This window comes from Serinus canaria, chromosome 18 (genome assembly GCF_022539315.1).
Source record: "Serinus canaria isolate serCan28SL12 chromosome 18, serCan2020, whole genome shotgun sequence".
Lineage (NCBI taxonomy): Eukaryota > Metazoa > Chordata > Aves > Passeriformes > Fringillidae > Serinus > Serinus canaria.
The window spans coordinates 6,826,606-6,852,788 of NC_066331.1; the positions used below are offsets into that span (position 1 = coordinate 6,826,606).

Genomic DNA, 26,183 nt, shown 5'->3' on the forward strand with positions numbered 1-26,183 from the left:
ACTACAAGTCCCACCCCGCCCCGCGCGCCACCGGGGTGGCAATGGCGGCGGCGGCGCCTGCGCGCGGCGCCCTCCGTGCGGACCGCGCAGAGTGAATAATAAAGGTCTCCTCGGCGGCGGCGGCGGCGGCGGCGGAAGGCGGGAGGCATGTCCAAGGGCCCGGTGGCGGGCGGCCCTGCCGCGGCCGGGCCGGCGAGCGCCGCCAGCGCGCTGCAGGCGCAGCCCGAGAAGCCGCAGCACTACACGTACGTAGAGCCGGGAGCTTCCCCGCCGCCGCCCGCGCGCCAACACGCGCCTGACGTCAGCGTGCGGCGCGCGCGGGGGCGCGCGGGGGGACGCGCGGGCACCGGCTGGAACCGGCCTCGGCCGGCGCGGGCCGGGGGCGGCGGGGGTAGAGGGAGGGGCGGGGGATGAGCGACCCCCCCCCCCGCCAAACCCCCGTGATGCACCGGGGCCGCCGCGCCTCCCCCAGGGTGAGGGGACCCCCGGACCCCCGGCTGACACCCCCGGCCTCTCCCCCGCCGGTCCCTCCCTCTCGGGTGACACCCCCTCCTGGGGTGGGGGTCGGTCCCCCGGAATGAGGGCATCCCCCGGGATGTGACACCCCCGATTCGTTCCGCGGCGGGTGAGGGGACCCGCGAGTGACACCCGTGGTCCCTCCCCGTTGTGTTGGTGGGGCGCCGGGCCCTCTGGTGACACCCCGGCCCGAGGCTTGGCCTCTGTCCCACGGGATGTGAGGGGACCCTACATCCCCAGCTCTGACCCCCGCCCACGATGGGGGTCCGTTCCTCCGGGTGTCATCTCGTGTTGCTTTGAGGCGCTGAGGTTTTGGTGAGCCGTCACCCAGGGCTGTCACTGCTGTCCTCCATCCCTGAGGGGTCCCGGGTGTTCCTTGGCACCTGTGGAGGGAGGTGTGAGGTGACAGGAGGTGCCCAGGGTCGCAGCCTCGGTGGTTGATGATGGAGCAGGTCCCTCTCAGGGCAGGTGTCTTTGGGAATGACACAGATGTGTGGAATATCCCCCTTGGAAGGTTTACATTGAAATCTGGGTGAGCGTTTGCCCTGTCCCTGCTTTTGCTGGCCCTGCGCGGGTGCGATCTGGCTGTGCGGGCACACCATAGCGTGTGTCACCTCCAGCACTGCAGAATCCCTCAGGGAACACTTGTTGCTGCAATGATGGAAAAAATACCACTTCACTGCCTTGTCCCAGGGAAACACAACCTGTCAGAGCTGTGTGAAGTTGGCCTGTGGTCAGTTGTTGGAGTTGGAGGTTGTCGGATGAGATTCCCATCCTCTTGTGCAATAGGGATAACGGATTGGGAGCGAGCATTGTCTCTGTGAGGTGGGCTGGCGATGGATGGGTATGGCTGGAAATAGGTCACATGTTCCCTGTCCTTAAAAGAGAAAACTTTGGAACTCTTCTTCGTGAATAAAATATATGCGCTGAGCCGTTTCCCTTATCATTTTAGGGTGTTGTCCTACAAATACCCTACAAATACTCATATCTCTGGCTTATATGGATGCCCCCACCCAAAGTGAGACGTGTGCTCTTTGTGCTTTTAATTTCCATTTTCATAAGGTTTGTGGTGGACTTCCCTGTGTCCACACTGTGATACCTGGAATAAAAAGAGCTTTGAGGAATCCACAGACATGGGTCCATACCACCTGTGTGCCTGCTGCTGGGATCACAGGCTACCTGCCACCCCTTCAGGCTGTTTGGAATACTATGGCAGAGTGAGGGCTTCCAGGTTTTATTGTCATTGTGAAGATCCTGTCATGATCTTTAGGGAACTGGCAAGCCACAGTCTTGTAGGTGGCGTAGTTTCTGGTGTGGTCTACAAGTCTGACAGTTTTATAGGGGAAATGGGCATGGAAAAGTCTGCTGGGAATGTTGCTGTAGGGAAAAAGGGGGAACAGGAGCTGCCTGTAGAGGTGGAGTGACACTTGTGATGGAGAATGAAAACAAGGAGATGAGGCAGAGAAAGTGAAGACACTGGATAGAGGAAGGTGAAGGTGATAACTTGGCTGAGCATGACTGTGGAAATAAGGATGTCAAGTATTAGGAAAAATAGAGGAAGAAAGATTTCAAGAAGCAGAGGAGATTGGGAAAGAGGACGGAAGTGGGACAGTGTGGAACAAAGCTGGTGGTTCAATTAGCTTATTTCCAGAGGGCAAAACTTGTGTTTTGAAGATGGATGCTATAAATACTTCAGTGAAAACAGTTGCAGAGGAGCTGAATAACCATAAGTGAAAGACGGGTTTGGGGGCTGCTGAGTGCTGACAGTGGGATGTGAGCCATCCTTTGGAAGTCTAGGATGTGTACACTGGGTCACATCAGACTGTAAACCTCCTCCTGATAACATATGGGAATTATTTGATGGTGGCTCATGTGGCTCATACAACTCTGAACAAGTTGTATGTTGTCAAAATGTAAATATTTTCTTCCTTTTTTTTTTTCCCTTAAATATAGTTTGTTTCTATAAAATGACACAAAGGTTACAAGTTGTAAACTCAAGTAAGCTTAATTATCTGCATATTTTGCTGTTCCCTGGGGACAGGCAATCTGGTGCTGGGGATCTCTCAGAAAGTTTTGGTTGTATTTGTGAGGAAATGTTCCAATTCTTGTATTAGCGTGAATTTCTAAACTCTTGGTGTTACTTGCATGAGATTTTTTAGATACTTTGAACCTCTGTCTGTCAGGAAGCCTTTACGTTTACTTTGGATGTGCAGCAAAGAAAATGTGGGAAAACCAGAGCTGGTGATGCTCTCTCACACCTTTGTCACTGTTAGCAGAAGAGGCCGAGCTTCTTTGATTTGTGTCCTTTGGTAGCAGTTGTGGTGTGCAGCTGGATATTCCTGGAGACAAGTCCCTGGTAGATGCCAAAGTTTGCTGTTTAATTATGGATGGCCTGCTCCTTGTCTGGGGATGGTGTTCCATTTGTAGAACCTGAATGAGTAACAAAATACTCCGTGGCTGCTGTTGTGTTCTCCCCGGGCTGCTGGATTAGATGTTCCTGCGTGTGGCTGCTTTCTGTGATCCCGCAGCTCCTGTAGCAGGATGAGAGCAGCATATTCCTGGGAACAAAGGGGTGAGACAGCCTTGTTCCTGGGGTTCCTGGAGGCAGGGATAAGCTTGGGGTGATGTGCTCTGCAGGGGCTGGATGGGAAGGGGATTTCATTTGGGTAGACTCTGTCAAACCTCAGCTGAGGATTGGTTTTGCAGCGTTTCTCGGCTCTGTGTAGCATGTTATTTCTGCAGGTACCTCTGTCTTTAATGTGTATCTACTCATGTGGGTAGAGCTTGAGTTGGAAGAAACTGAAAGCGAGCTCTCAGTCACTGGAGCTGTAGGTACAGAGTGCTCTGGGGTAGTTTTGTTTTGGTATGGTTCCTCTGCTCGGCTGCTGGCAGCGTGGTTGGTTTCAGTCAGGCTTGATGCCTTAATTGTGAATTGTAAAGATTGTTTCCACTCTTTGGGTGTTTATTGATCTGGCAGAATTTAGATAAGTGAAAGTGGAGCAGCCCTTTGTTTACTTTGCATTCACCTGAAAGTCAGACAGTTTAATAACTCTGCAGGAAAGCAAACGTTCAGGTGGAGATAAATTAACCCATTTAATAAAAAAAACAGAGAGTCCCTTCAGTCCGGAGCTTTCAGAGTACACAGGCTCACAAGCAACATTGAAAATACTCTGATTTCAGGTGATAAACTCTTTGGAACACAGATTTGTTGTGCATAACCCAAGTCATTGCTACTCAAGACGTTTCTCTTGAGTGTGCCCATCCTAAATATGAGCAGCACCCATGGAAGTGACCTTCAGGATTCTGTGTACCCTCACTTGAGATCTGGGTGAGGTGAGATGCCTGGGAGCACATCCTGTCCTCTTTTACAGTGCATCAAGATAAGCTTTGTGGTCATGCCTTTGCAGCATCAAAGGCAAAACCCTAGTCTTTCCTTTTGCACAAGGAGAGGAACTGTGGGAAATTCCTGAAGGATTAGTACCCTGTAAGTGCTGGAGCTGTATCCGCATGGCTGGCTGGGCTGTGGTGTAGTGACTGTTGGCTGGTGCTCACTCAGGCTTTGTCTTGCAACCATTCTGGTTCCATTTAGGCATTGAAAACGAGAAGACTCAAATGAAGGGCATTGTTAATGGTAATGAAAATGGAGCTGGTGCTATACTTTGGCTATAACTGAAATCAGAGACATTCTTGTATCTGCATTGTGCCTTGTCTGGTGGTTCTCACCCTTAAATAGGAACTCAGATTAGGACAGCAATGGAAATGTGGGTGAAGAAGAAGTAAAAATACCAAGACCATAGGTGTGCTTATTTAAAGCCTTATCTCAAAATTGTACATGCGAATTCTTATTCAAAAATGTACCTCAGAGCATCCGTCGTAGCAGAGAGTAATCCTTATCTCCTTATCAGTGGACAGTGTCTTACCACTGGCAGAGCAAACAGGACATGTCTGATCTCAAAGGTGCAGACTGAGTGTCTGTGGGAAGAAAACCAAAAACCAGATGTGTAGCTAACAATTTTTCAGGGTTGCTGTTTGCTCTTCCAGGTCCCATAACATTTGCCTGCACAGTCTGTTAGATTATGCATTTGATCTGCTTGAGTTGGGTGGTCTTCACACCCTACTGCATGAGTTGAGGCTTTGGAAATTGTTTTTAGAAACCTTTTGTGTTCTTTTTAAACCATCAGGACTCTTAAAATAACAAACTGCTGCCCTAATTCTGCTTTGGTTTTACTGGTGATAACCCTTAGATCAATAAGCTGATATGGACTCCTACAAGTTACAGAAACTAGCCCTGTTGTTTAAACAAAACAAAACAAAAAAGCCACCAAAACAAAACACAAAAATAAGCAAAGAAAAAAAATACCCAAATAACCCAGAAAACAAAAACAACAAAAAGAAACCCAGGTGGTAATTTGGGTAATAAATTACCAGATTTGGTAATAAAGCACAAGAAGATGTAGAATAGATAATGGTATTATTGTATTTTATACAGTGTAAGGTAATACCCTTAGGAAAGCACAGAGTGAGTCAATACTTTTAAACCTGGGACTTACCAGTGGTCTACTACATCATTACCTGCAAATGTCATCTTATCAGGAAAGTATCAGCTGGTTATTATTGGTATTTTTTGAGTCTGTGTGAACTTCACTGAATGCACATCCCCTGCCAGCTGTTATTAGGAAGTGTGAATAGTTACAGGAAGTTGGAAATATAAAGTGCTGGAGTGTGAACAGGAAGAGCTGCCTTCACAGTATGCTCTCACCACCAAACACATGTGCTGAAAATAACATTTTAGATTTCATTCTTCTTCAAAGGCCTAGTGTTGAAAGGCTCCAGCTGGAGAGAGGGGCTGGCAAGGGGCATTTGGGCCCAATCTGTGCCCCAAATGTGTCAGGGCAAAAAGGAGTTTTTCCCTCCTGTTGAAGTGGGACTGAACCTGTGGTTTGCCAGCTGCATTCCCACTTCTCGAGTACTTCTGGATATCAGTCTGACGGGAATTCACATATAGATAACTGCTCAAGAGGTGTCATATCAATATTTTGCAGAGCAAAAAGCTTTGTGTACTGCTGTGACGTTCTCAGAATTAGTTTTGGTCTGGCAAGGTTTGATGTTTCAAAAATCCAAAACTCTGTGAAAGAGGAGAGGGGTTCAGTGGTGCAGAATTGTTTCAATGTGGAAGATGGTTCTTTAATTTTTAATGTAATAAAAAGTATTATGTTGATGATTATCTGTTGTTTATATTAGCATATGGGATAGTTTTTTGTTGCATGGCAGGCAATATTAAGGTTGAATATTGTTCTATAAAGTCAAGGACTTGCTGATTCTGTGTGTCTCTTCTGATTCCATTTATTCTATGATCCTGAGAATCTCACAGTTTAGAGTTTCCCATTATGTCAATATTTCTCATTTTGTAAGTTTATGGATTGTCTAGTATTTTTTTACATCACATGGCTTTATTTTAAGGAACATTCTGTTGGAATTCCAACATTTTATTGCCTTTGGAGCTATTCTTTTTCCAGAAAAACGTTCTACTATCTTCTAGGAGCAGCTGAAACCATGATCCTTCCAATTCCAAGGTGTCTGACCATTGTCCTCAGGAAAATCTTCCTGCAGTGCCTTCCAGCATCCCTGCCTGGTTGCTTGCTGCGTGTCCCTGCCCCTGTGACAGCGTGGCAAGAGGGAATGTGTCAGGACATCAGTTAATCACACTTATTGTGTGGCATATTAGCATGAGCTGTCACTGAGGACTGTGTTGATGCCCCCGGCTGAGCCTGGGCAGTGACACAGCCCTTCTGTGGTCCCTGTTAAAGGAGCTGTAATTTCCAAGAGAGGAGCAAAATCAAGAGGCAATAATATCTTTAATTGCTGTGTTGAGGCTCTTGGAAACCTGCTTGTCAGGACATGAAGAGGATGCTGAGAAGAGGTTTTTATTCCTTCCATTAACTTTCTGCTTCTAAAAACTTTATAAATCTTTTTGAAAGCAGGAGAAATAGGCTGAAAGAGATGGTGAGAAGTTACCTGGTCCCTTTGCCAGGAGTCACCTACATCACTTTAGCTAAATCTCTTTTTGGGGTCTAATCGTCATTGATTTTTAATATTGTATCGGTTTTCACTTTAAACTGGATTTTGGTGAAATTGTGAATTATAAGAGGGAGTAAATCACAGCACTTTCTATCTTATAAAGAATTTATGTACTCTATAAACTTTCTGTAACGTTCAGCAAATCAGGTCCAGAGCTGTTGCTGAAAGCTGTGTGTGCACAGAGCCAGCCAGCAATTCCCCCCCAGTGTCCTAAATTAATGGGTGGTCACGTGTCAGCAGGCTCTGGAGCAAGTGCTATTTCTTAGCTACCTTTTGCCCCCTCTAATTTATTGAGAGAGAGTTTGTCTTTTATATCAGGGCATCAAATATAAGGAGCCTCAGCAGAAGGGTGCACAGGGAGATGCTGAAGGCTTGTACCTTCCCAAACTCCTCCTAGTAATGACAGCCAATTTAGATGCTTGTGATTATTTTCTCAGCAATCTCTTGTCTTGTGTATTTTGATCAGTGCTTGATGCAGTTAATACCAGCTTGACATTTGAAATATCAGTTGGAATGAATGTTCCTTTGCAATGAATACCAACAATTCCTTCTCTCCTTTAGTTCTGGTCCAGCTTCTGACTTACAGACCCTCATCCTGCTGGAGTATTCATTCAGGTTTAGGAGGTGATTGTTACAACAACGAAAGTCTAGGTTTTATTTGAAATAAATATTTTAAGCAATTTTAAGCACTAAAGTGCAGTGATGGCAATAAAAGAGTCAGATCACTGAAGTGCTCAATACTGCCCTGATTCTTATCTTTTGTTGGAAGTCAGAGACATTTAATTGAATGAAGTGGTCAGAACAGTGGTAGAGAAGAAACTTGCACTGAATTTGTGGTCAAACAAGAAAAATCTCATACCAACTCTAACTATCTGTTGGTCAAAATGGCAAATCCATTTCAGCAGAGCATATACTGCCTTCCTAAGACTGATGGCACTATTAAGTGCAGCTAAGAAATTAAGGTGGGATGGCTTTTTATCATTGTATGCCTAAAATTTGTTTTGATTAATATGCAGCCATGGCCATATGAAAAGGGAATTAGTTTTTTAAAACTGTTCTGGATGAACTTGGAACCAGAACTTGGGGGTTGGAACTGGGTGATCTCGAAGGTCTTTTCCAACTCAAGCCAATTTATGAATGAAATGGCTGAAAATACCAATATCTGAAAAAAAAATTAAAGTCAGTGTTAAAGAATTAAAGTCACTATTCTACAGTTATCTGCAAAAAAAGGAATTAAAGTCAGTATTATTTGTTATCCTTTGTCTCAGCATGTCACCACAGCTCAAAAAGAAGCTGTCAGTCCACACCCAGTGTGCTTTGAGGTGTTTTTTTTTTCTCCTCAAAAGTTTTCAATAGACTGTGAGTTTTCATTGATGGCACTTGACTGTTACTGTCATAGCAGAAATACAAACAGCAGATGCCTGAGGACAACTGTGCAGCTTTACAGCAACAAAAAAAAAAATATTGTTTGCAGATTTAAAATATCATGAGAGTGCCACCAGATTTATCAGTGCATTGATTAGTCCAAGTGGCAAGTGAGAGGCTGTGGCATAGCCTGGGGTTTGCCTGCTTTCCCCTTGGAGGAGAGGTGGTGTCACCATGCAGTGGAGCTTCATTGGACCCCAGAGTGTGCAGGGCATTTATTCAGAGGTGTGCCTTCTGTGTGGAGGGTTGAAATCCAGTCCACTTGGCCAGATGAAGTCTGATTTGAGTGCTGAGCAGGAAAGAAAATCGATTGAATGGTTGACATTGATTCTTCAAAATCAGCCAGTAAGGGTTGGCTTTTATCTCTGTGCTGGCACATGGGTATGGATGCAGGTTCATGCTTGTTAGATAATCACTGTGTTTTGTTTCAAACTCACAGCAGAAAATGTCTGTTCACAAATGAAAGTCCTTCCAAAGAGGCTGCTGGAAATCTGGTTGGTGTTTAACCTGAGAAGAAGCAGATGCTGTTTAATTTCCAGTGGAGATTGGGCTGGGTGAGAGCATTATAGAGCTGTCATGTCATGTGGAGCTTTGGTTGTCTGGTTTTAGTCCTGTGTAAATACAGCCCTTCAAACAGCTCATGTTCTGTCTTAAAACTGTTGTGAGGGTGGGGCTGCAGCTGATCTATGAGCTGTGTGTTAAATCATGGGGGTCTTGGCATGGCCAGGAGAGGGAAGGCTACTGTGCTCTGTTTCCAAAGCATCTCTTGTGAAACAAGATGTTGAGGCTTAGCTGACTAAAAATGCTCATAGCAATCTGCAGCTGAGAGCCTGAGCTGTGGAGTGGCTTGTATGGAAATAATATTTTTCTGAATTGCCCATTATGAATTCTTGCATGTGGGATGTTTTGTTTTAGGGAACTAGCAGAGTGAGTAACACAAGTTTTCAAACAGCCCAGCCCTGTTCCCAGCCTTCCCTGGTGTTTCTACAGTTGTAAGCCCTGGGTAGGCTTTGTTAGTGCTTGAATTGGTGGTGAGAGAAGTACAGTGTAGAAAAAAACCTTTGCTGGAAACTGGAACTTTAATTTTTACAGCACAGGACATCAGGGTGTTATTCAGACCTTAATTTGTTGTGCCAAACCTGGTGTGTGTTAACCCCACTTGGGCTCTACCTTCCTGAGGCTACAAACACTAACACTGGAATAAAGAGGCATCATCCATCCCATCCATAAAGATGGGATAATATAAGTTAATATATGAGTTAATATAAGAGAGAAAATTTACCTGGCTATAAGCTGAATAAATGACCATAATAGATAAGTCTGGGGATGGATATTTTTGTGAAGCAATTAGTAGTAAAATATTTAATTGCTCACATTTAAGCATATGTTGCTGACAACTGAAGGTACAGACCCTCAGCAGTGTGCAGCTGTCTGCATGCAGTGAGCTCCAGTGTTTGCCCTGCAACAGGCTCAGCCCACGTTACTGAAAAATAATTATTTCCATATGATCCTGTTTTCATAGACTCAGCACTTACACAGGTGCTGTAGGGAAGGATTAATGACAGCTAAATACTTGTGGAGCAAAAACTAGCCCAGAAAGGGATGAGGGTTGTTTCAATCGGGGTGATCCATGTTTGAAAACAGGAAAGTGTGCTTTAGGCACAGTTTACATAAACTAACGGTGTCAAATTGCAAATATGTCATTTAAACTTGGAAAAATGGGCTGTGTGTTTAAAACATTGCATGAACTGACTAAATATTGAGTTAATTTCGAGGTCATGTCTAATACATATTCATTGCCAAGTAATTTGGGAGAAAAGGATAACTAACTCAAGGAAATGTAAATGTAAGTTCAAGGCTTTATGCAGAATTCTGGATCTTGGTAAATGGCTTTTAAGGAAATGCATCTGAAATGTAGTGTCATTAAGTGTTTGCCTTTGCCAGTGCTTGGGTTGTTTTAATTAAAAAGGTGAAAGCTCTGTGTAAACAAATACTTGTGTTTGAAATGGATTTGATTGGTATGACTTGGTTATATACATTTCATGGTCTGCTGATGCAACAAGTGCCTGCTTTTTAAAGACAGCACACTGCCAAAAAATGACTCAAATTCCTTTATTTGTCGGGTTTTGAGTGACACAACTCGAGGGGTGCCAAGCGAAGGGATGCACAGCTCCCAGGAAGTCTGAGCAAGGAGCTCTTCCCTGGCACCCAGGGGCAGGAACACAGTTGTGACTCCTGGGGCTCGTGTCTTGGCTGCTCACAAATGTGATAAATTTTGTTTTTATCAAGTGAGCTCTGGCCTAAAAGCCTTGATTTTTGTTCCACATCAGGACAGTGTTGATGAGCTTCTCGGCTGCAGCGTGGCATTTCTCTCCAAACAAAGCCATTTTTGCTATAACTGGAAACTGAACGTTTTGCCTGAAGCTGGTGCAAATCTGTCTTCCCGTGATGGGCCAGCACCACACTTCTCTGTTTTCCCTTCGTTTTTCAGCGTAGACAAGGCACAACTGTTTGTCTGACTTTTTCCTTCTAATTGAAAAACATCCTGATGGTTTCTGATAGCTGCCAACACGTGTTATTTTTAGCCTCAACTTTTGCAGTCACTCAGTTATCTATGAAGTATTGGTGATACAGAATTCATTCATCACAACTGAAATAAATTCACTGTGTTCTTGTCCAGCCCGTGGTCTCCTTTGAAATCCAGAAATGGAGCTCCAGTAGGGATCACTGTTGGATGTGACTGTGTGCATTTTGGTTTGTCATCCTCAGTTTCCTGTAGTCTGGCAGTTTGTATTTTACCTTCTGCATTTCTATTTTTTTGGAAGCATCCAGCTCAACTTTGCTTCCTCAATCATTGAGATACTGAGAAAATGGAAGAATTGAGTGGTGCCTACCTATTTCTACAACAAAAACTGGGGGAGCAGTGGGTCATGGATGTGAGCAGTTGTCATTTTGACCACTGAGGTACACAGTAAGTTTTAAGAAGTCTTAAAACAAAAAAACCTCCACAACCAAACAAGCCCAACTCCGTGCATCTGTAAGAAGTCTCTCCAACTCTCACTTTCTTTATTTGCCCTTAGACTGACATTGTTGTCAAGCTCTAATGGAGGAGGAGAAATCTAACAGCTTTAAAGTCACACACTGCTGTCTGTGTGTGACCTTTTTCCAGTTGATGGTTCAATTTATTTAGGTGATAAAGAAAACACTGAGGCATGTGAAGTCTATCTTCTTGACAGATCTGAGCTTACTGAAACTTTTTCCTCATCCTTTTCTCCTTCCCCACATTCACAGTCAGCCTTTTGTTTTTATAAAGTGATCCATATATTTTTCTTTGTGATTTAAATGCTTTCTAATCTTTTCAAGGTTTACAGACCTGCACCTGGCTGCTGAGGGTGTGGAGAGGCAGATGGACTGATGGTTCTGGAGATGTCCTGAGAGAGATGTTTGCCTTTTGTGCCAAGTGGTACATGGTGTATGCAAAAAGCTTGGTGTGTGAAGTGTCAGGGCTTGGTCAGGCCTATGATGTTATTTTTCTAAATACTATTAAATGTGGTAAAAGGGGAAATATCCAACATTGGTGAGCCACAGTAGCTGATAGACCTCATCTAGTGGGTGAGCATCCCTGCCTGTGGCAAGAGGTTGGAAATAGGTGATCTTTAAGGTCTCTTTCAACACAAACCATGCCTTGACACAGATTCCTGGTAGAACTTGTTGAGAATTTTTCCTGAAATTATGATTGAAACTTTGCAGATTGCTGCTAAACGTGTTTGTTATTGTTTCATATTCAACAGTGACTCATGTGAGGCTCTGTTTCAATACTAAATTACATCTGCCAGTCAGAAAAAAAAATATTTATTGAAACAGAGTTATCTTAACTTCTGCTCTTACTAGAAGCACGCTAAACATTGCAGAGTTGTAAACCAGGCTGCTGGTGATCTGCAGGTACTGGTTCAGGGGTTTGTTTGACCTGTGCCACCCCTAGGAGCAAGGAACTACTACTCCCATGAAGTCAGATTGTTTCACATCTTTCCTCCCAAATTCCAAGAAATCTTGAGAGTTGAAGGTTCTGTTCCCTGTCAGGAAGCTTTGCATTGAAATGCCAGCATTTCCTAAGACATTGTGTGAGTGCTGGTATAAAACTCCAAATTATTTTGGAACCATCCTATTCTTTAACTCCGTGTTTTTATCTCACTTATTCTGAAACATCTCCCTTGCACCAAGAGCAAAACCTCCTGAGCAATGTCAGAGCTGCATATCATGGGTTTTCTCCATCAGTAATATGTTATATGAAAGGTGTATTAGTAGGATTTTTATTGAGTATCCTGTTGAAATAAGTAGATTCTGTCATGCACCACTGACTCATTTCAATTGGAATACCACAGTTCAGTGAAAGAAAATAATTGAGTCATGGGTTTTTTACTTAAAGAGTGTCTGATATCATCTTTTGCAATAAAATTTTATGAGGGTGAAATGAATTTAGAGAGTGATTTAATATGGACAGCTCTTTTCCTCTTGTGTTGGGGTGGCTCTCAGAGCTTAAGAAGAAAATAGCAGTTTTGAAAATATTCCCAAAAGATAAGCATTATTGAATTAGAAATATCAATATCTATAGTTAGATATTTTCTCTTGGGTTTTGCAATGCTGTCTACTGAGCAGCCAGTCTATTGGATAAGCACACTCTGATTTGCTTCAGATAATTTTATCTGTGTTAGCTCAAACCACTAATTTAAATTCTTAAGTTGGCTTGGGTTTTTTTTTTTTGTGGGTTTTTTTTTTTTTTTTGCAAAAACCTTTCCTAACCTGAATTAGGAAAACTTCTTCCGTCCTACTGTCTGGACAGATCAGTGCCCCTCAGAGCTTCCAGAGGAGGACAGCTGATGAGCAGCTGAGAGCAGTGACCTCTCAGACTGCATTTTTCAGGAAGGAGATGAACTGGGACCACCTGACACTTTACAGAGAGGTCCATGGCCTCATGCAGTTCTGTCTGAACCAGCAGGACATGACTGATAGAAAAATGCCTACAAATGTCCCCAGCATTGCTGCTTGAGCACACCAGTGTCAGCCAGAAAAGCTGTAGAAAAGCAGGAGATCTTTGCACTAGGAGGCAAGGAGGGGAGCAGGACACAGCTGCAATTGTGGAGGATAAAAATGAAACTTCTAGGTTAAAAATTCCTCTTAGGTTCCTGCTTTGTTTTTTTTTTCCTCCTTTTTTTCTAGGTTTGATTTTTTTCTTCTTCCCCCACTGCACCCATCTTTTTCCCTGCAGCTCCCAGAGCAGGTTCCTGCTCCATTCCTCCAGGGCAGAGGGGGAACTCCTGCAATTCCAAGCTGCAGAGGTAAACACTTGCTACCCTGCCCTGGAGAGTCAAGCAGTTACTGGCAATTAGACAGTGAGCACCTCCCCACCAGTGTAAATAATTGCAGAATAATCACTGCCCCTTCCCTCATCCCAGAGGAAGTGAATTTCAGCAGAGTAACATTGAGGTTTTTCTAATGCTTTGCTGCTCCTGTTGGTCTCTGGGAGTTCCTAAAACTACTCCAAGAACCTCTCCTCTTGTCTTCCTTGGGAAAAAAACTTTCATTTCCAGCAGCATCCATCCTGTTTGACAGCAAGTTCAGCTTAGCCTGGGGACTTTGATCTGCATTGTTCTGGCCAGTCTTGTCCTATTTGTTTAGAATTGCATTCATCTTTGTTTACTGGGGCTCATAAATGGTAACATTTCCACCAGGAATCTGGGTGTTGCTGTTGATGTTAATGTTGTATCAGAAGGCAGTGCTATGTGCTTTCCACTTTTTAAAAATTACGTGGGTATGAAAATACAACATATACTTACTTTTTTTTTTAATGAGAAAAAGAAATATAGAAATATAAAGAAAGTATAAAGAAATACAGAAGTGGCTCCAGTATAGGGGTAATAATTCTTCTGCCCCTCAAGTGAGGGTTGTAGGGTTTCCTGAGAGGAGTTGAGAAATGCAAGTTATCGTTGCTGGATTTCCTGTTCCTGTACAGACACAGTGTTTGGCTGACATGCTGTGAAATGTGTACCAGTTGTCAACGTGTTTTCAGCTTTGAGGGTCGTTCTGAAATTCCCTTTTTCAGCTGCTCTGGAAAAAAAATAAATTATGGAGATCATTGACACCAGAAAGATCTGTCGGGATGGTGTTCTCTGTGTTTTGTTTAGAGCCTTTGCAAAGAGGCTCCTGAAATATTAAAGGCTTTCTGATTTGTGAGACATCACATTGTGGTGGTGTAGGCTCTATATCCTCTCTGTGTTCCCAAAACACACGTGGTTTAGAGGCCTTTTATATATTTTAATACTAAATGGCTGGTTGAGTGGTCCGTGTTCTCCCAGAGGAGCCAAAACTCTCTTCATGGATCAAGAAAATAAAGGGCTGTAAGGCAATTTACCATTCAGGCTATTGTGGAGGAGGGTGATTTAAAACGTTTTAGTGGTTTGGAAAAAAGGAAAACCCAAAGCAGTGATTGAAAGGCTTGAAATGACTGAGTTAATGTGACAACTCTCCTTCTCTCACTTGGGTCTGTTGCAGAGGTGACTGTGCTCAGTTAATTCTCAGTGGTACCTGTCTGCAGGACTTGCTTTGAAATTAGGAGTGAGACATCATTTATTTAATAGAGACCATTAAAGAACGACTTTCTGATGAAGCAAGTTAGGTGTTAAACACTTTTCAGGTGAACCATTTACTTATGTAATTATCTCTCATTAACATTACAATAAATGTTTCTCCAGGGAGTTTAGCCAATCATGAAATGCAATTAATTTTCAAATACTCTTCAGCAACAATTGAGACACTAGAGACTGAAATCCCTAGTCAGTGTGTACGTTTTTAAACTTCCCTGCTGAAGGGAAGCAGCTTCAGCTCAGCTGATTGTGGAGCTGTTAAACTCTTAGATTTTTTTAAGTGTTTTATTTGGGCCTATCACAAGTGTGGAGTGCTGGGCTCCAGGTTGTGTAAGCCTGATATCTCCCCTTAGTTTCCAGAGCACTGAGGAGGTTCAGGATGCTGTTCTTGAACTTCAGCCCAGCACGGGGTGAGGATGGAGGAGTTAAAATGCTCTTGGTTTGTGTCTGGGATTCTGGTTGCTGTGTGATACTGCCTGGGGCTCCTAGGCAGCTGTGTTGCCAGTTTGTCCATGTGTAAAATGGGAGTAAGACAAGTCTCTTGTCTCTAAGGTGTACGTGGAGGTGTGTGAGTGAAAACGACTGGGTGGTGATTGTATTGTCTGTGAACAGCACCGTCCTGCTGAAGGTTTCTTAATTCACTTTCTAACCAAAATGTTGTTACAGTCATTTTTGTTCCAAGTCTTCCTAGTGCACTGATAAGATAAAATAATCTGTGGAATTCCACCTTCTACAAGTACTTGTTCCAACAATTTAGAAAGCCTTTTGAGAATGGATGAATTTACCACAGCTTTCAGTTTCCAGATTAATTGCTGGTGTGGCTGAAGTAGGGATCTCTGTTTGAATGGAGCTGAATTTTCAAACGGGAAAAGGAGAAAAATTATTTTGTTAGCCCTCACCTGTGCCAAGCAGACCTGGTTCTGCAGCTGGCTCTGGTTTTTCTGCTGTTAAGCCTTGGGCCCCAGTGCAGATACTGTTCCAGCCACTCTGGATTGCAGGGGACAGCTGGGCTTGGGTAGAGAAGGGCTTACAGCCGGCCCTGGAGGCTTCCAGCCCCGGGTGTTCGCAGATCCCAGGCAGGGGAACCTGCAAATCTCACCTATTTAGAGGTTGAAGAAGAGGAAGAGCTTTTATCCTTTCATGCTTGTAAAATCCAATGTAGGAAAGCTCTTGCCACTGATACTGTCTCTTCATAGCAAACAAATAAAACCGCTTTGGTTGAATCTGTGCATTTTCCTGAGGCTTTCTCCTCAGCTGGGGTAAAGAGGAAAGGAGGCTTTATTTACAGATGTTGCTTTCAGAATGAGCCTAGCACTGTGATATTATCTGTAAATACGTCTTTGGGCATCAGACATCTTTCCATTTATTTAGAAACAGGAGATAAAGACTGTCTGACATGGCAATGAATTCCTACACTCCTTTTTGTTGCCTTGGAGTACATACGCAGTTTAAAATGAGTCTGAATCTGCTGTTATATCACCCTGTTGCTTCCAGCAGTATAGTTGGGTTTTTTTTTTTTTTTTTTTGACCTACAAATCTTGGTCCTTGCTGTTTACACTGACCTCATAACAAAAGAGACCAGAATGCTCCAGGTTTTCTGCCTTGTTCCTTGGATGTGTCTCTGAGGCCGAACTTGGTGGGATTCAGGTCTGAGCTGCTGGAGCTGTTTGGATGTTCCCTGTAAATACAGGGCAGCCCGTGGGTTTCGGCAGTGTGGATTTTGTAAGCACCTACACACAGATCACAGTCAGATCATTATGTTGATCTAAACCATTTTGTAATCCTCTACAATCTGGTTTTAGAGACTGTTATTAGTGTCACAAATAAAAGCTTGTGACTTCTTTAGTTCTCAGGATAAAAGAAGCCATGTACTTTCAGGGAATTACATATTAAAATTAAAGCAACATAAACATGTGGGGGTTTGAGGATAGTTATCCCACTTTGCAAGACTGAGATCTGAATTAATATGGCTGCAAGAGAGAAATGGGTTAAATTTTATTTTGTAATTGACCATGTACTGACAAAGCAGGGCTAAAGCAGGAGGATAAGGCATGAAAGAGTCTTCTAAAAATTTTTTTTTCTCCGTAACTTGAAGCTTTAAATGTAGTTTAAAAAAGTGTATTCTATTTGGGATTTTTTCTGGTTTTTGTTTTGGTTTTTTTCAGTGAACATGTAGGAAGGAAACCCCTTTTTGCCCAGATAGGTGCCAGATTTAGAAAGGGATAGAAAGGTACTTAAGAGTTCTATTTTCTCACAAATGTTTCCTAAGCTCACGAAAAGCCTCTTCAAAACGATCCGGACAGAAAGTGATTTCAGCTCTTGTTACATCCCTGTGTGTAATGGATAGCTTGCCATGACAAACACCGGCAGCTCCCAGCCTCCATCCTGGGAGGGGAGCAGGGAGGCTGTGGGAAGGACAGCAGACATCTCTCTGCGGGTGGCTGGATCTCAGCCCTGGAGCTCACCTGGCGGTTCACACCCCGCAGGTACCTGAAGGAGTTCCGCACGGAGCAGTGCCCGCTCTTCGTGCAGCACAAGTGCACCCAGCACCGGCCCTACACCTGCTTCCACTGGCACTTTGTCAACCAGCGCCGGCGCAGGTCCATCCGCCGCCGCGACGGCACCTTCAACTACAGCCCCGACATCTACTGCACCAAGTATGACGAGACCACGGGAATCTGCCCCGAAGGAGATGAGTGAGTAAAGGCTGCACCCTGCTTTTCAGGCATTAGGCCTTTGGGATCAGGCCAGGTGATGATTCCAGCCGGTTCTTGCAGAGATGAGGCAAGTCAGCAGTAAAGCAGCTTTGTCACATACGTAACATGAGAGCAGATGCAAAATCTGGAATAGCAGCCCGTGTGCTCCAGGCCTGCTGCAGAGACAACGCTGAGGGTGACTTAGATGGGAATTCAGCTCTTGGGAACTCACTGTGCTTATGAGCTTCAGCATCTTCAGCAAAGCTGAGGTGGGAAAAACAGCTCAATGAGACAAATGAGTTTGAAAACACTCTGTTCTCCAAGTCCCTGACTCTCAGCTCCTGATCGCTAGCAGGGTACCTTTGTTTTTCACAGATTGAAGAAAGAGGAGGAACTTTGTCCTCCAGTCTGCCCCCTGAGTTATCTGTCTCAGCTTTTTAACTCATATCAGTTTATTTTGTCTTTCTGAACTTTTAAGAAGCCAGTAGAGAACTGAGAGGTACCCAGAAAAAGGCAGCATGAGGAAGAGTTTGGGGTTTTTGGGTGTTCTCTCCCCATGACTGCAGTAGGTTGAACTGGGGTAAAACCACAAATCTTTCTGCTGTGTGTGTGGCAGACCCCAGCAATTAAGGGGTTAACCTGGTAATATAACTTTAGCCATGTGACAGATGTGGGATAAATAGTGTAGCCAAACTGTGGGCAAATATGGAGAGTGTTTTATAGAGAGATGCTGTAAAAAGATGGAATTTCAGTTCTCTTTTGTGGTGCCAGTATAAACATACAAAAATGCTATTTATTGGCGAAACATTTTTTTAAATTTTTCAGCTCGATTAAGTAAAGTTTTTGTGACTACAACAGAATGGAATAGTCCCTCAGGCCTGAGGCTTGTTTCAACACTTTTTTCCTTGCTAGAAGAGATCTGGAAGGAACTGGAAATGGGATGTTTGTGGGCTTTGGCTTCTAGATCGCTGGATGATACATGGCTCAGACTCAGTGAATGAAAGCCATTGTCATCTAGGAACATTTGTTCATTTGTATTTTTACCTTGATGCTGCAATATCTGAACTTTCCCCATTCCATCTTGTTATACTTCTGTTTTACTTCTCAATGTAGATTGTTTTTCTGCCTAAAAGGGGAAACAAAACAAGTTAAAATGTTAGTTTTGTAATTGTCCTTTCTTGTCCACATCCTTTCTCTTTTCCAGGTCCCTGGCAGCCACTCGTCCTGAATAATAAGGTGCTGCTGGATTAATAATCCAGTTTTCTTTCAGGGAGGGAAACTCTTACATCCTTTGTAGTGACAGGTTTGGGGGTTCTCTGAAGTGTTGGAAGGCACAGCATAGGAGAAGGGGCAGACTTAGCTAAGGTGGTGTCAACAGCAGCATCTTCTGTCAGCAAAGTGTCTTCTGGTGGTTGAATCTGTCACCTGTGTGACTAAACCTTGTCTGTTCCTCCCCTCCTTCCTTCCTCAGGTGTCCCTTCTTGCATAGAACTACTGGAGACACAGAGAGGAGGTATCACTTGCGCTACTACAAAACTGGAATCTGCATCCATGAGACAGACTCCAAGGGAAACTGCACCAAGAACGGAGTCCACTGCGCCTTTGCTCATGGGCCCCACGACCTGCGCTCACCTGTGTATGACATCAGGTCAGTAGAGCCTGGGGCTCCTGGGAAAAGGGTCATTTCTGTGCCCAAATGAGCAAGGAGATGATGGAAAAGGTAATTTCTGTCCCCAAGTGAAAAGTGAGATGAAGGACAGTACTGCTTCAGCCTGAAATGAAGTGATGGCGAGATATCCCTTCCTAATAAGGCAAATATAAAAAACCTCCAGGGAGGATTGTCAAAATGGGGGAAGGGACCAATCACACTTTGGAATCTGATGGAGGGGGTCAAAACAGTGCATCTGGAATTCCCAGGAAATGAAGACTTATTTTTATTGCAGTTGCTGTTCAGCTAAAGATGTTCTGACAAAACATGCATGGCTGAAATGCACCCACTTAGCAAATGCTCCAGTTTGTTAGTTTTTACAGACATTTATCTGGCTCTTCCTCTGCTCAGTCTGTTTGTTCATTTACCTCTGTCCCTGAAGAGAGCTTCAGGCGATGGAAGCTTTACAGAATGGTCAGACAACATCTGAAGGAGGCATTGAGGGTCAGTCTGCAGTCGCTGCCAGCCATGCCATGATAGAGAAGATACTCAGTGAGGAGCCAAGGTGGCAAGGTGAGTGTCACTGAGGGGCTGTGGGGCTGGGACAGTTTGATTTCTATGGAGTGCCTGCTCCTTTCCTAAACTTTTCTGTTGTAAATACGGATTGTGGTCATTTCTCTTGACTCATTGGGGTTTTTTTTTCAGATACAACATATGTGTTGGGAAACTACAAGACAGAGCAGTGTAAGAAGCCCCCCCGGCTCTGCCGCCAGGGTTATGCCTGCCCCTACTACCACAATAGCAAAGACAGAAGACGAAGTCCAAGAAAACACAAATACAGGTACTGGGATCCTGGGTATTGTACTTCCAGCTGAATGGTGCAGTATATTGGAAATCTGTGGTGCAGGAGTTGGGATAATTGCTTTGTGTCTCCAAGTCATGTACAGAGAGGTGTGATGGACTGTTATTTCTTCCTAGCAGAAAGATAACAGACTAAACAAGTTTTCCTGTATATAGTAACCAGTACTCTAATAAATGGATTGTTAAATCATGTTACAACTGATTTTATAGCAAAGAGATCCTGTGTCTGGCTTTCCCTTACCACACAAACCTCTGCTTTAGAAAGCAGTGCAGGGCAGAGGAAACAAAAGAAAGTTTTAATCCCCATCTAGAAACAAGCTCATACAACAATGTGTTCATAGTAAAGGATTCAGAATCATCAGGCTGCTTGTTGTGTGTGCCTGGTGATAGGGATCATGAGGAGGGACTGTAGCTGGACATGCATTCTTAACCAGCTGCTAAAGGCTCTGCTTTTGAGGCACCAGGGTGTTCTGTCACTCAGCTGTCACTGGATTTTTCAGTGTGCTGTGTCTCCCCAAACGCATTTCATCCAAATTATAGGCCCTCATTTCCTCCAACACAACAGAGCTTTTGTTGTGGTCTCAGTGGGGCTTTTCCTTAGTTCCTTTTTGAAAAACACAGGAGCAGACCAGAAAGCCAGGAGAGAAAATACCAGGGATGTTCTTGCTTCTCTTCCCCACCCCCAACATTCACAGAAATTTTGAATTGGCACTGAAATTCCATATTGAAAAAAAATTAAACAGGCAGCAATCAAAGGAATATTAATCTCAACGCTTTAAGGAGAAGCAGAGCCACTGGGGCAGGCTTCAGGCAGCAGCTGTGTGCTTTTTGTCCCTCTCTGGGCCCTTTGGGAAGGGAAGAGGTGAAAGCTTCGCTGCTGCTCTCCATTCACTCCTGTGTTTTCCCCACCCCAGCTGATGTGGCTGTGCTGGTGCTGCTATCTGCTTCCCTCTGCTGTTGTTTGAGGGAATGGTTAAGAGCATAAAGAGCAGGGGAAGTAGGTCACGGCAAAAATTCGGATCTGGGAAAAGGAACTGTTCCTGGCTGGGAGAAAGAAAATGGACTTGCCTTTTCCCCAGTGACCTGACTCAGCCTCTTTTCCACATGGCCACACTATAAACCTGGAAACACACTGCTGTAAGGGTATTATGTGTTTTAGGATTAGCCAATTAACTTCTTAGCTTTCTATGAAGGTGCAGTTCCAAAACAGAAACCAGACCCAGCGTCTCTGACACTAATCACATCAGCTGCTAATATTGTTATGCTGGTTCAAGTTGTATTTCGTTTCAAATAGAGAATTAAGCCATGGTTTTTTCATTGGGAAATTGGAAGAAGGGGGAGAAGATGCAATAGCAGCTGGGTGGGGGCTGGGGAAGCAGCAGCCAAGCAGATTATACAGCTGAGGGTGGGCAGCCAAACCTGCCGCCAACTGAGGAATTGTAACATCACAGGATGGTTTGGGTTGGAAGGGACCTTAAAGCTCTACTTGTTCCACCCTCTGCCATGGGCAGGAACACCATCCACTATCCCAGGCTGCTCCAAGCCCCATACGGCCTGGCCTTGAACAGTTCCAGAGATCCAGGGGCAGCCACAGCTTCTCTGGGCAACCTGTGCCAGAGCCTCACCACCCTCCCAGGGAAGAATTACTCCCTTGTATTTAATCTAAACATATTATTTTTCCATTTAAAGCCATTATCCCTTGTCCTGGCACTCCAGGCCCTTATCCAAAGTCCCTCTCCAGCTCTCCTGCAGCCCCTTTAGGTGCTGGAACAGGCTCTGACGTCTCTCTGGAGCCTTCTCTTCTCCAGGCTGAACACCCCCAGTGCTCCCATCCTGGCCTCAGAGCAGAGGGACCCTTGGAGCACCTTTCTGGCTCTCTTTGGACTTGTTCCAGCAGGTCCACATCCTTCTGATCTTGGGGTACCCAGAGCTGGATGCAGTCCTCCAGGAGTGGATCAGAGGGGGAGAATCACCTCCCTCCACCTACCCAAAGTAATCAAAGCTCAGAGCACACCTGTGAGTCTGATACCTTCTCCTCCTTCCTTATTTGCACAGATCTTCACCGTGTCCCAGTGTGAAGCACGGGGACGAGTGGGGGGATCCCAGTAAGTGTGAAAATGGAGACTCCTGCCAGTACTGCCACACTCGCACAGAGCAGCAGTTCCACCCAGAGGTACAGTAACCTCCTCACTCCCCTTAGAAAAGCAAAAGCATTCCAGTCTTACAAAGTAAATTACTGTGCCAGGTGGGAGAGGATGTGGGCTGCTTGTAGAGTGGTCCTGGAATACAGAGAAGCTGCATGTTGGGAGTAAGCTGTAATTCAGCTGTTTGACAGAATAGACTGTATGGGAGGAGGTAAGAAAAGTGGGAGAAAACGCAGGTGTAGGAGCAGTGTCAGGTGTGGGGGTCCTTTGGAAAGCACAATGTGGGTCTGCATGTGTGCAAACATCATCTGTTTCCTTGACTAAGAGTTTGTGGTTCATGTTGATAGCACTAAACACCACCAAGCTCTTATCTGTGAGCATGCCCAGAGCATTCCAATATCCTTACAGAAAGAGTAATTAAGACCTTTTCCTAGTCTGCTTCATGTTACAGTGTTGAAAAGCTTTGTGGGGCCCGTATCTGCACAGTAACCATTGTCACCGCCTGTCAAACTGGGGGGAGAGGGAATAATCCATTTGCTACAGTCCTTGTCAATGGTTTGTTATTTCCCTTGCAAACATGTGGCTGCAACTTTCTGTGCTATGATCTGTGAGCTGTTTCCTACCTTTTGCCATTTGTAATGTCCATGGAGCTTCCAGTGAGTCTGAGGGACTTCATGGCAGATGGTGACCTTTGGGTGAGCTGGTGTGTGGTGGGTTGGTCTCTGGGTGAGGTCTAGCTGTCATGGGCAGATTTTGGTGTTTCCAGAACTATAGTGGGTTTTCCTTTCTTTGAAGCAAAGCACTGAAATGGTCACCCTGAGCTCTGCTGGCCTTTGGACCTCTTATCTGTGTCCCTACCTTGCTGTCAAATTTCTTTATAGTACTTCTTTACCTGGTGGTCACTGTTATTTTCTGTTCATTTCTGTTTGGTTTTTTTGTTTTGTTTTGTTTTGTTTGTTTTTTTTTCCTACCCTTAGATCTACAAATCCACCAAATGCAATGATATGCAGCAGTCTGGCAGCTGTCCCCGAGGACCCTTCTGTGCCTTTGCACACGTAGAACGTACGTGCACTGCTTCTCTCATCTTTCCTGGATGTTTCAGCTATGGAAAGCTTCTGACCAAGAGAGTTTAAATGTGCAGCTGCAAAACCAGAGCTTCTGTGAAGGGTTAACTTTGATTTCTATAAAAGTGTGCTGGTGTGGGAGGTGTTAGCAGAGCTGGAGGTGGCCTGTAGGACTCAGCCTTTAGCTCTTACTACTCTGTCTCTTGAAGGATCTCCCTCTGTTCCCTCTCTCCTGCTCAGTTCTCTGGGTGTCACTTCAGGAGGATGGAAATGGAGAAAGCTGCTTCTCTTCTGTACATGGATTAACTGTACCTAGCTAAATTGTCAAGTGTCATATCTTAAAAAGCTGAAGATAAAATTGGTGATTGTAGATAATTTATTGATCAATTTAAAAAAAAGCTATTTTACTCTTTATGAAGTTGTACTTAGAGTTTAAGTCTTGAAGTCAGGCTGGAGAAGAAAAATATGCAGCTTTTTTTTTTTACTGCTTTATCTCAAATCCTCTTTTCTCACTAGCTCCCTGACTTATAGGGCATTATTTCAATCCTCACTTTAATCAACTATAAACTAGTGATGCAGTTTTGCTTATGGAAGTTCTACCTGCAGATGGTCCTAACCTGCAGGTAGAACTTCCATAAATAATGGTTAGTTCCTGTCCTATGGCTCCTCCTCAGTTGCTGCTCTGCAATCTCACTGCTGAATTTGCAATTATTAGAGCAGGTTATTCACTAGATTTGTTCTGATACTGACTCACTACATGGCCTTGAGAAAATCTATTTGTTATTTGATTATCCTTTGTGAATGAGGGAATTAGTAATTGCTGCCTTTGACAAGGAATGGGGAGAGTAAACTCCCTACAGGTTGTGCTGTTCCTTTTATAGGAAGCCTTGTTGACAAGCAGTAATTATAGCTGGAGCTGTGGGCTGTAATGGCCCAAAACACAGCAGTGCAGCTACACAGTGGGATCTAAAGCAAGCTTTAGAAAATGAAATCTTGATAAAGGAACAGTGTTTAGCCAACTTCCTTGGGTATAATATAGTATTTTTGTTTAGGAATGCCCTACTTCTAATAAGATTACTACACTTGATATTATATTAGAGTAACATTCCATGGCACTTAGGTCATTCCAACTTAGTAATTTCTTGTGCTGTCTTACGGATTTGTATCCTTTAGTCCTTCCTAGAAGGTCAACAAGGACAGGCCTAATGCAATTAAAATAACAGGAGTCTATTTATTATATCTACTCTTAACCTGAGTTTTACTGATTAATAGCAAGAAACCAGCATTTTGAGGATATTGAAATATAGATGTAGTGTCAGTTCTATAGTTTTTGTGAAGATGCTGAGTGTTAGATGTAAATCCTAAAATCTACAGCATCTCTACCTTCCAAACCAGTGCCACTTTTTTTTTGGTAATGATTTGTACTGAGCAGATGGAAACTTTAACTCCCTCAGCTAATTATAATGCACCCATCAACTCTGTGCCAAGCAAAGAAGGAAACTCTGCTTAGTTCAAGAGAGCTGAATGAATAACACACAATTCATGCAGGGAAGATAATTTTGGAGCAGCATTAATGAGCAGCACAGTGTGTATGTGATGACAGTAAAAACGTGAGGAATATTAGATAAGCAAACAGACCAAATAAGGTTTCTCCTTACTTCTACATTTATAAGTAGGTGCATGTGGAGTATTTTTTCTCTCAGGAATATCTGGGTGTTCTTGTTCCTAAATGTTTTGTGCTCCCTGGCAGTTGCTGAGCTTTGAGGGGTGTCCCTGTGCTTTGTCTCCTGCAGAGCCGGCGCTCAGTGAAGATTTGCAGCAATCCTCAGCCGTATCCAGCCCCACGCAGACAGCACCTGTGATGTACATGCCCTCAGCAGCTGGGGACTCTGTTCCAGTCAGCCCTTCCAGTCCACATGCCCCAGACCTTAGCAATGTATGTAGCCCTGTGGAGTAGCCTTGTCCATGTTGTGCAGATCTGTGTTTCTCTGAGTCTCTGTTCTTTCTCCCAAGAAAAGTATCCCAAAGCCCAGAGGATATGAAATTTTTCTCCTAGTTCTCAGCTCCACTCTTTTTAGAGGGATCTGGTGTTTTGGAACATACATTCAGTGGCTTTAGTATTGTCCTCTCACATATAAAAATTCCAGGCCTTCCTTTCTGTGCAGGGTTTGTTGATGTACTTTCAGGAGAGTGGAATACATCCGCACATGCGGTCCAACTCCTTCCCAGTATGTACCTCCTTGTTTGGAGGTACATATTGGGCTCAGCTTCCAAGACCTATAATTGAAGGCTGTGAGCCAACAGATTCTAAAGTACATAGCTACAATTGAGTTTGTTTGCATATGTAATCTCAGAGCCTTAGCCTGTGCATATTGTGTGTTGCATTATAGGATATCCTTAGTTCCCTCCCTCTTGTACTTCTGGAGATAGCTAAACTCTGGGATATGTTTCAGTAGTGCCCCCACACTCTTTGTAGTTAGTTGTCCATACAAGAAAGGAGATGTCTAAGTGTTGAACAGATACTCAGAGTCAGATTAGAAACCCATGGAATGCTAGACTACATTTTTACTTAGCTTTTCCTTTTTTTTCTTTTTTTTTTTTTTTTTTTTTTTTTTTTTTTTTTTGTTAAGTCTTTCCTGCTTGTACTGCACTTGATAAGGTGTGTAACCTTTTCAAATGGTTGGCTGAGGTTTTAAGAAGGTACAGTGACATGAATTTAACTCATTTGAAACTGGTCAGACTGAGGTGAACTCATCTGGGACCTCTGCTTTGTTTTATTCCCTCTCTTTGAAAAGAGCAGCTGTGTTTGAGCCAACCTAGCAGTTCATAGCTGTCCTGAACTGGATTGCAGGTAGAATTCCAAATGGATCTTGAAAAGTCTGGATACAATATTGTCTCTTACTAAAAAACACAGGAAAGCAATAAAACCCCCTCCGTCTTATGAAGGTATTGTTTAAATACACTGAAAACTGCAGGGCAGTTGAAGATATCTCCTACTTTTAGGCTGTTTAGGTCTTGTCTATCTCAAGCTCTTAGTCTTTTAAACAGTCTTTCCTAATCCTTGGATATGTGCCAAATGGCAGCACATGTCTGTCTATGACTTCATCACT

At 43.9% G+C, this 26,183-nt stretch overlaps 1 protein-coding gene across 4 annotated transcripts in view; it reads left to right on the plus strand.

The window, feature by feature from the left end:
- The first annotated feature begins 19 nt into the window (after nucleotides 1–19).
- Nucleotides 20–26,183, plus strand: part of UNK (unk zinc finger) — a 42,764-nt gene continuing 16,600 nt past the window's right edge. For 3 of the 4 annotated variants that reach the window (XM_030232193.2, XM_030232194.2, XM_030232195.2), the window contains exons 1-8: nucleotides 20–245; nucleotides 17,147–17,356; nucleotides 18,828–19,004; nucleotides 19,447–19,577; nucleotides 19,710–19,845; nucleotides 21,921–22,038; nucleotides 22,987–23,071; nucleotides 24,867–25,009. In XM_030232193.2, coding sequence (XP_030088053.1) covers nucleotides 148–245; nucleotides 17,147–17,356; nucleotides 18,828–19,004; nucleotides 19,447–19,577; nucleotides 19,710–19,845; nucleotides 21,921–22,038; nucleotides 22,987–23,071; nucleotides 24,867–25,009 — 1,098 coding nt within the window. In that variant the 5' untranslated portion in view covers nucleotides 20–147. The remainder of the gene's footprint in view (nucleotides 246–17,146; nucleotides 17,357–18,827; nucleotides 19,005–19,446; nucleotides 19,578–19,709; nucleotides 19,846–21,920; nucleotides 22,039–22,986; nucleotides 23,072–24,866; nucleotides 25,010–26,183) is intronic. The other variant, XM_030232196.2, reaches the window with a different exon arrangement.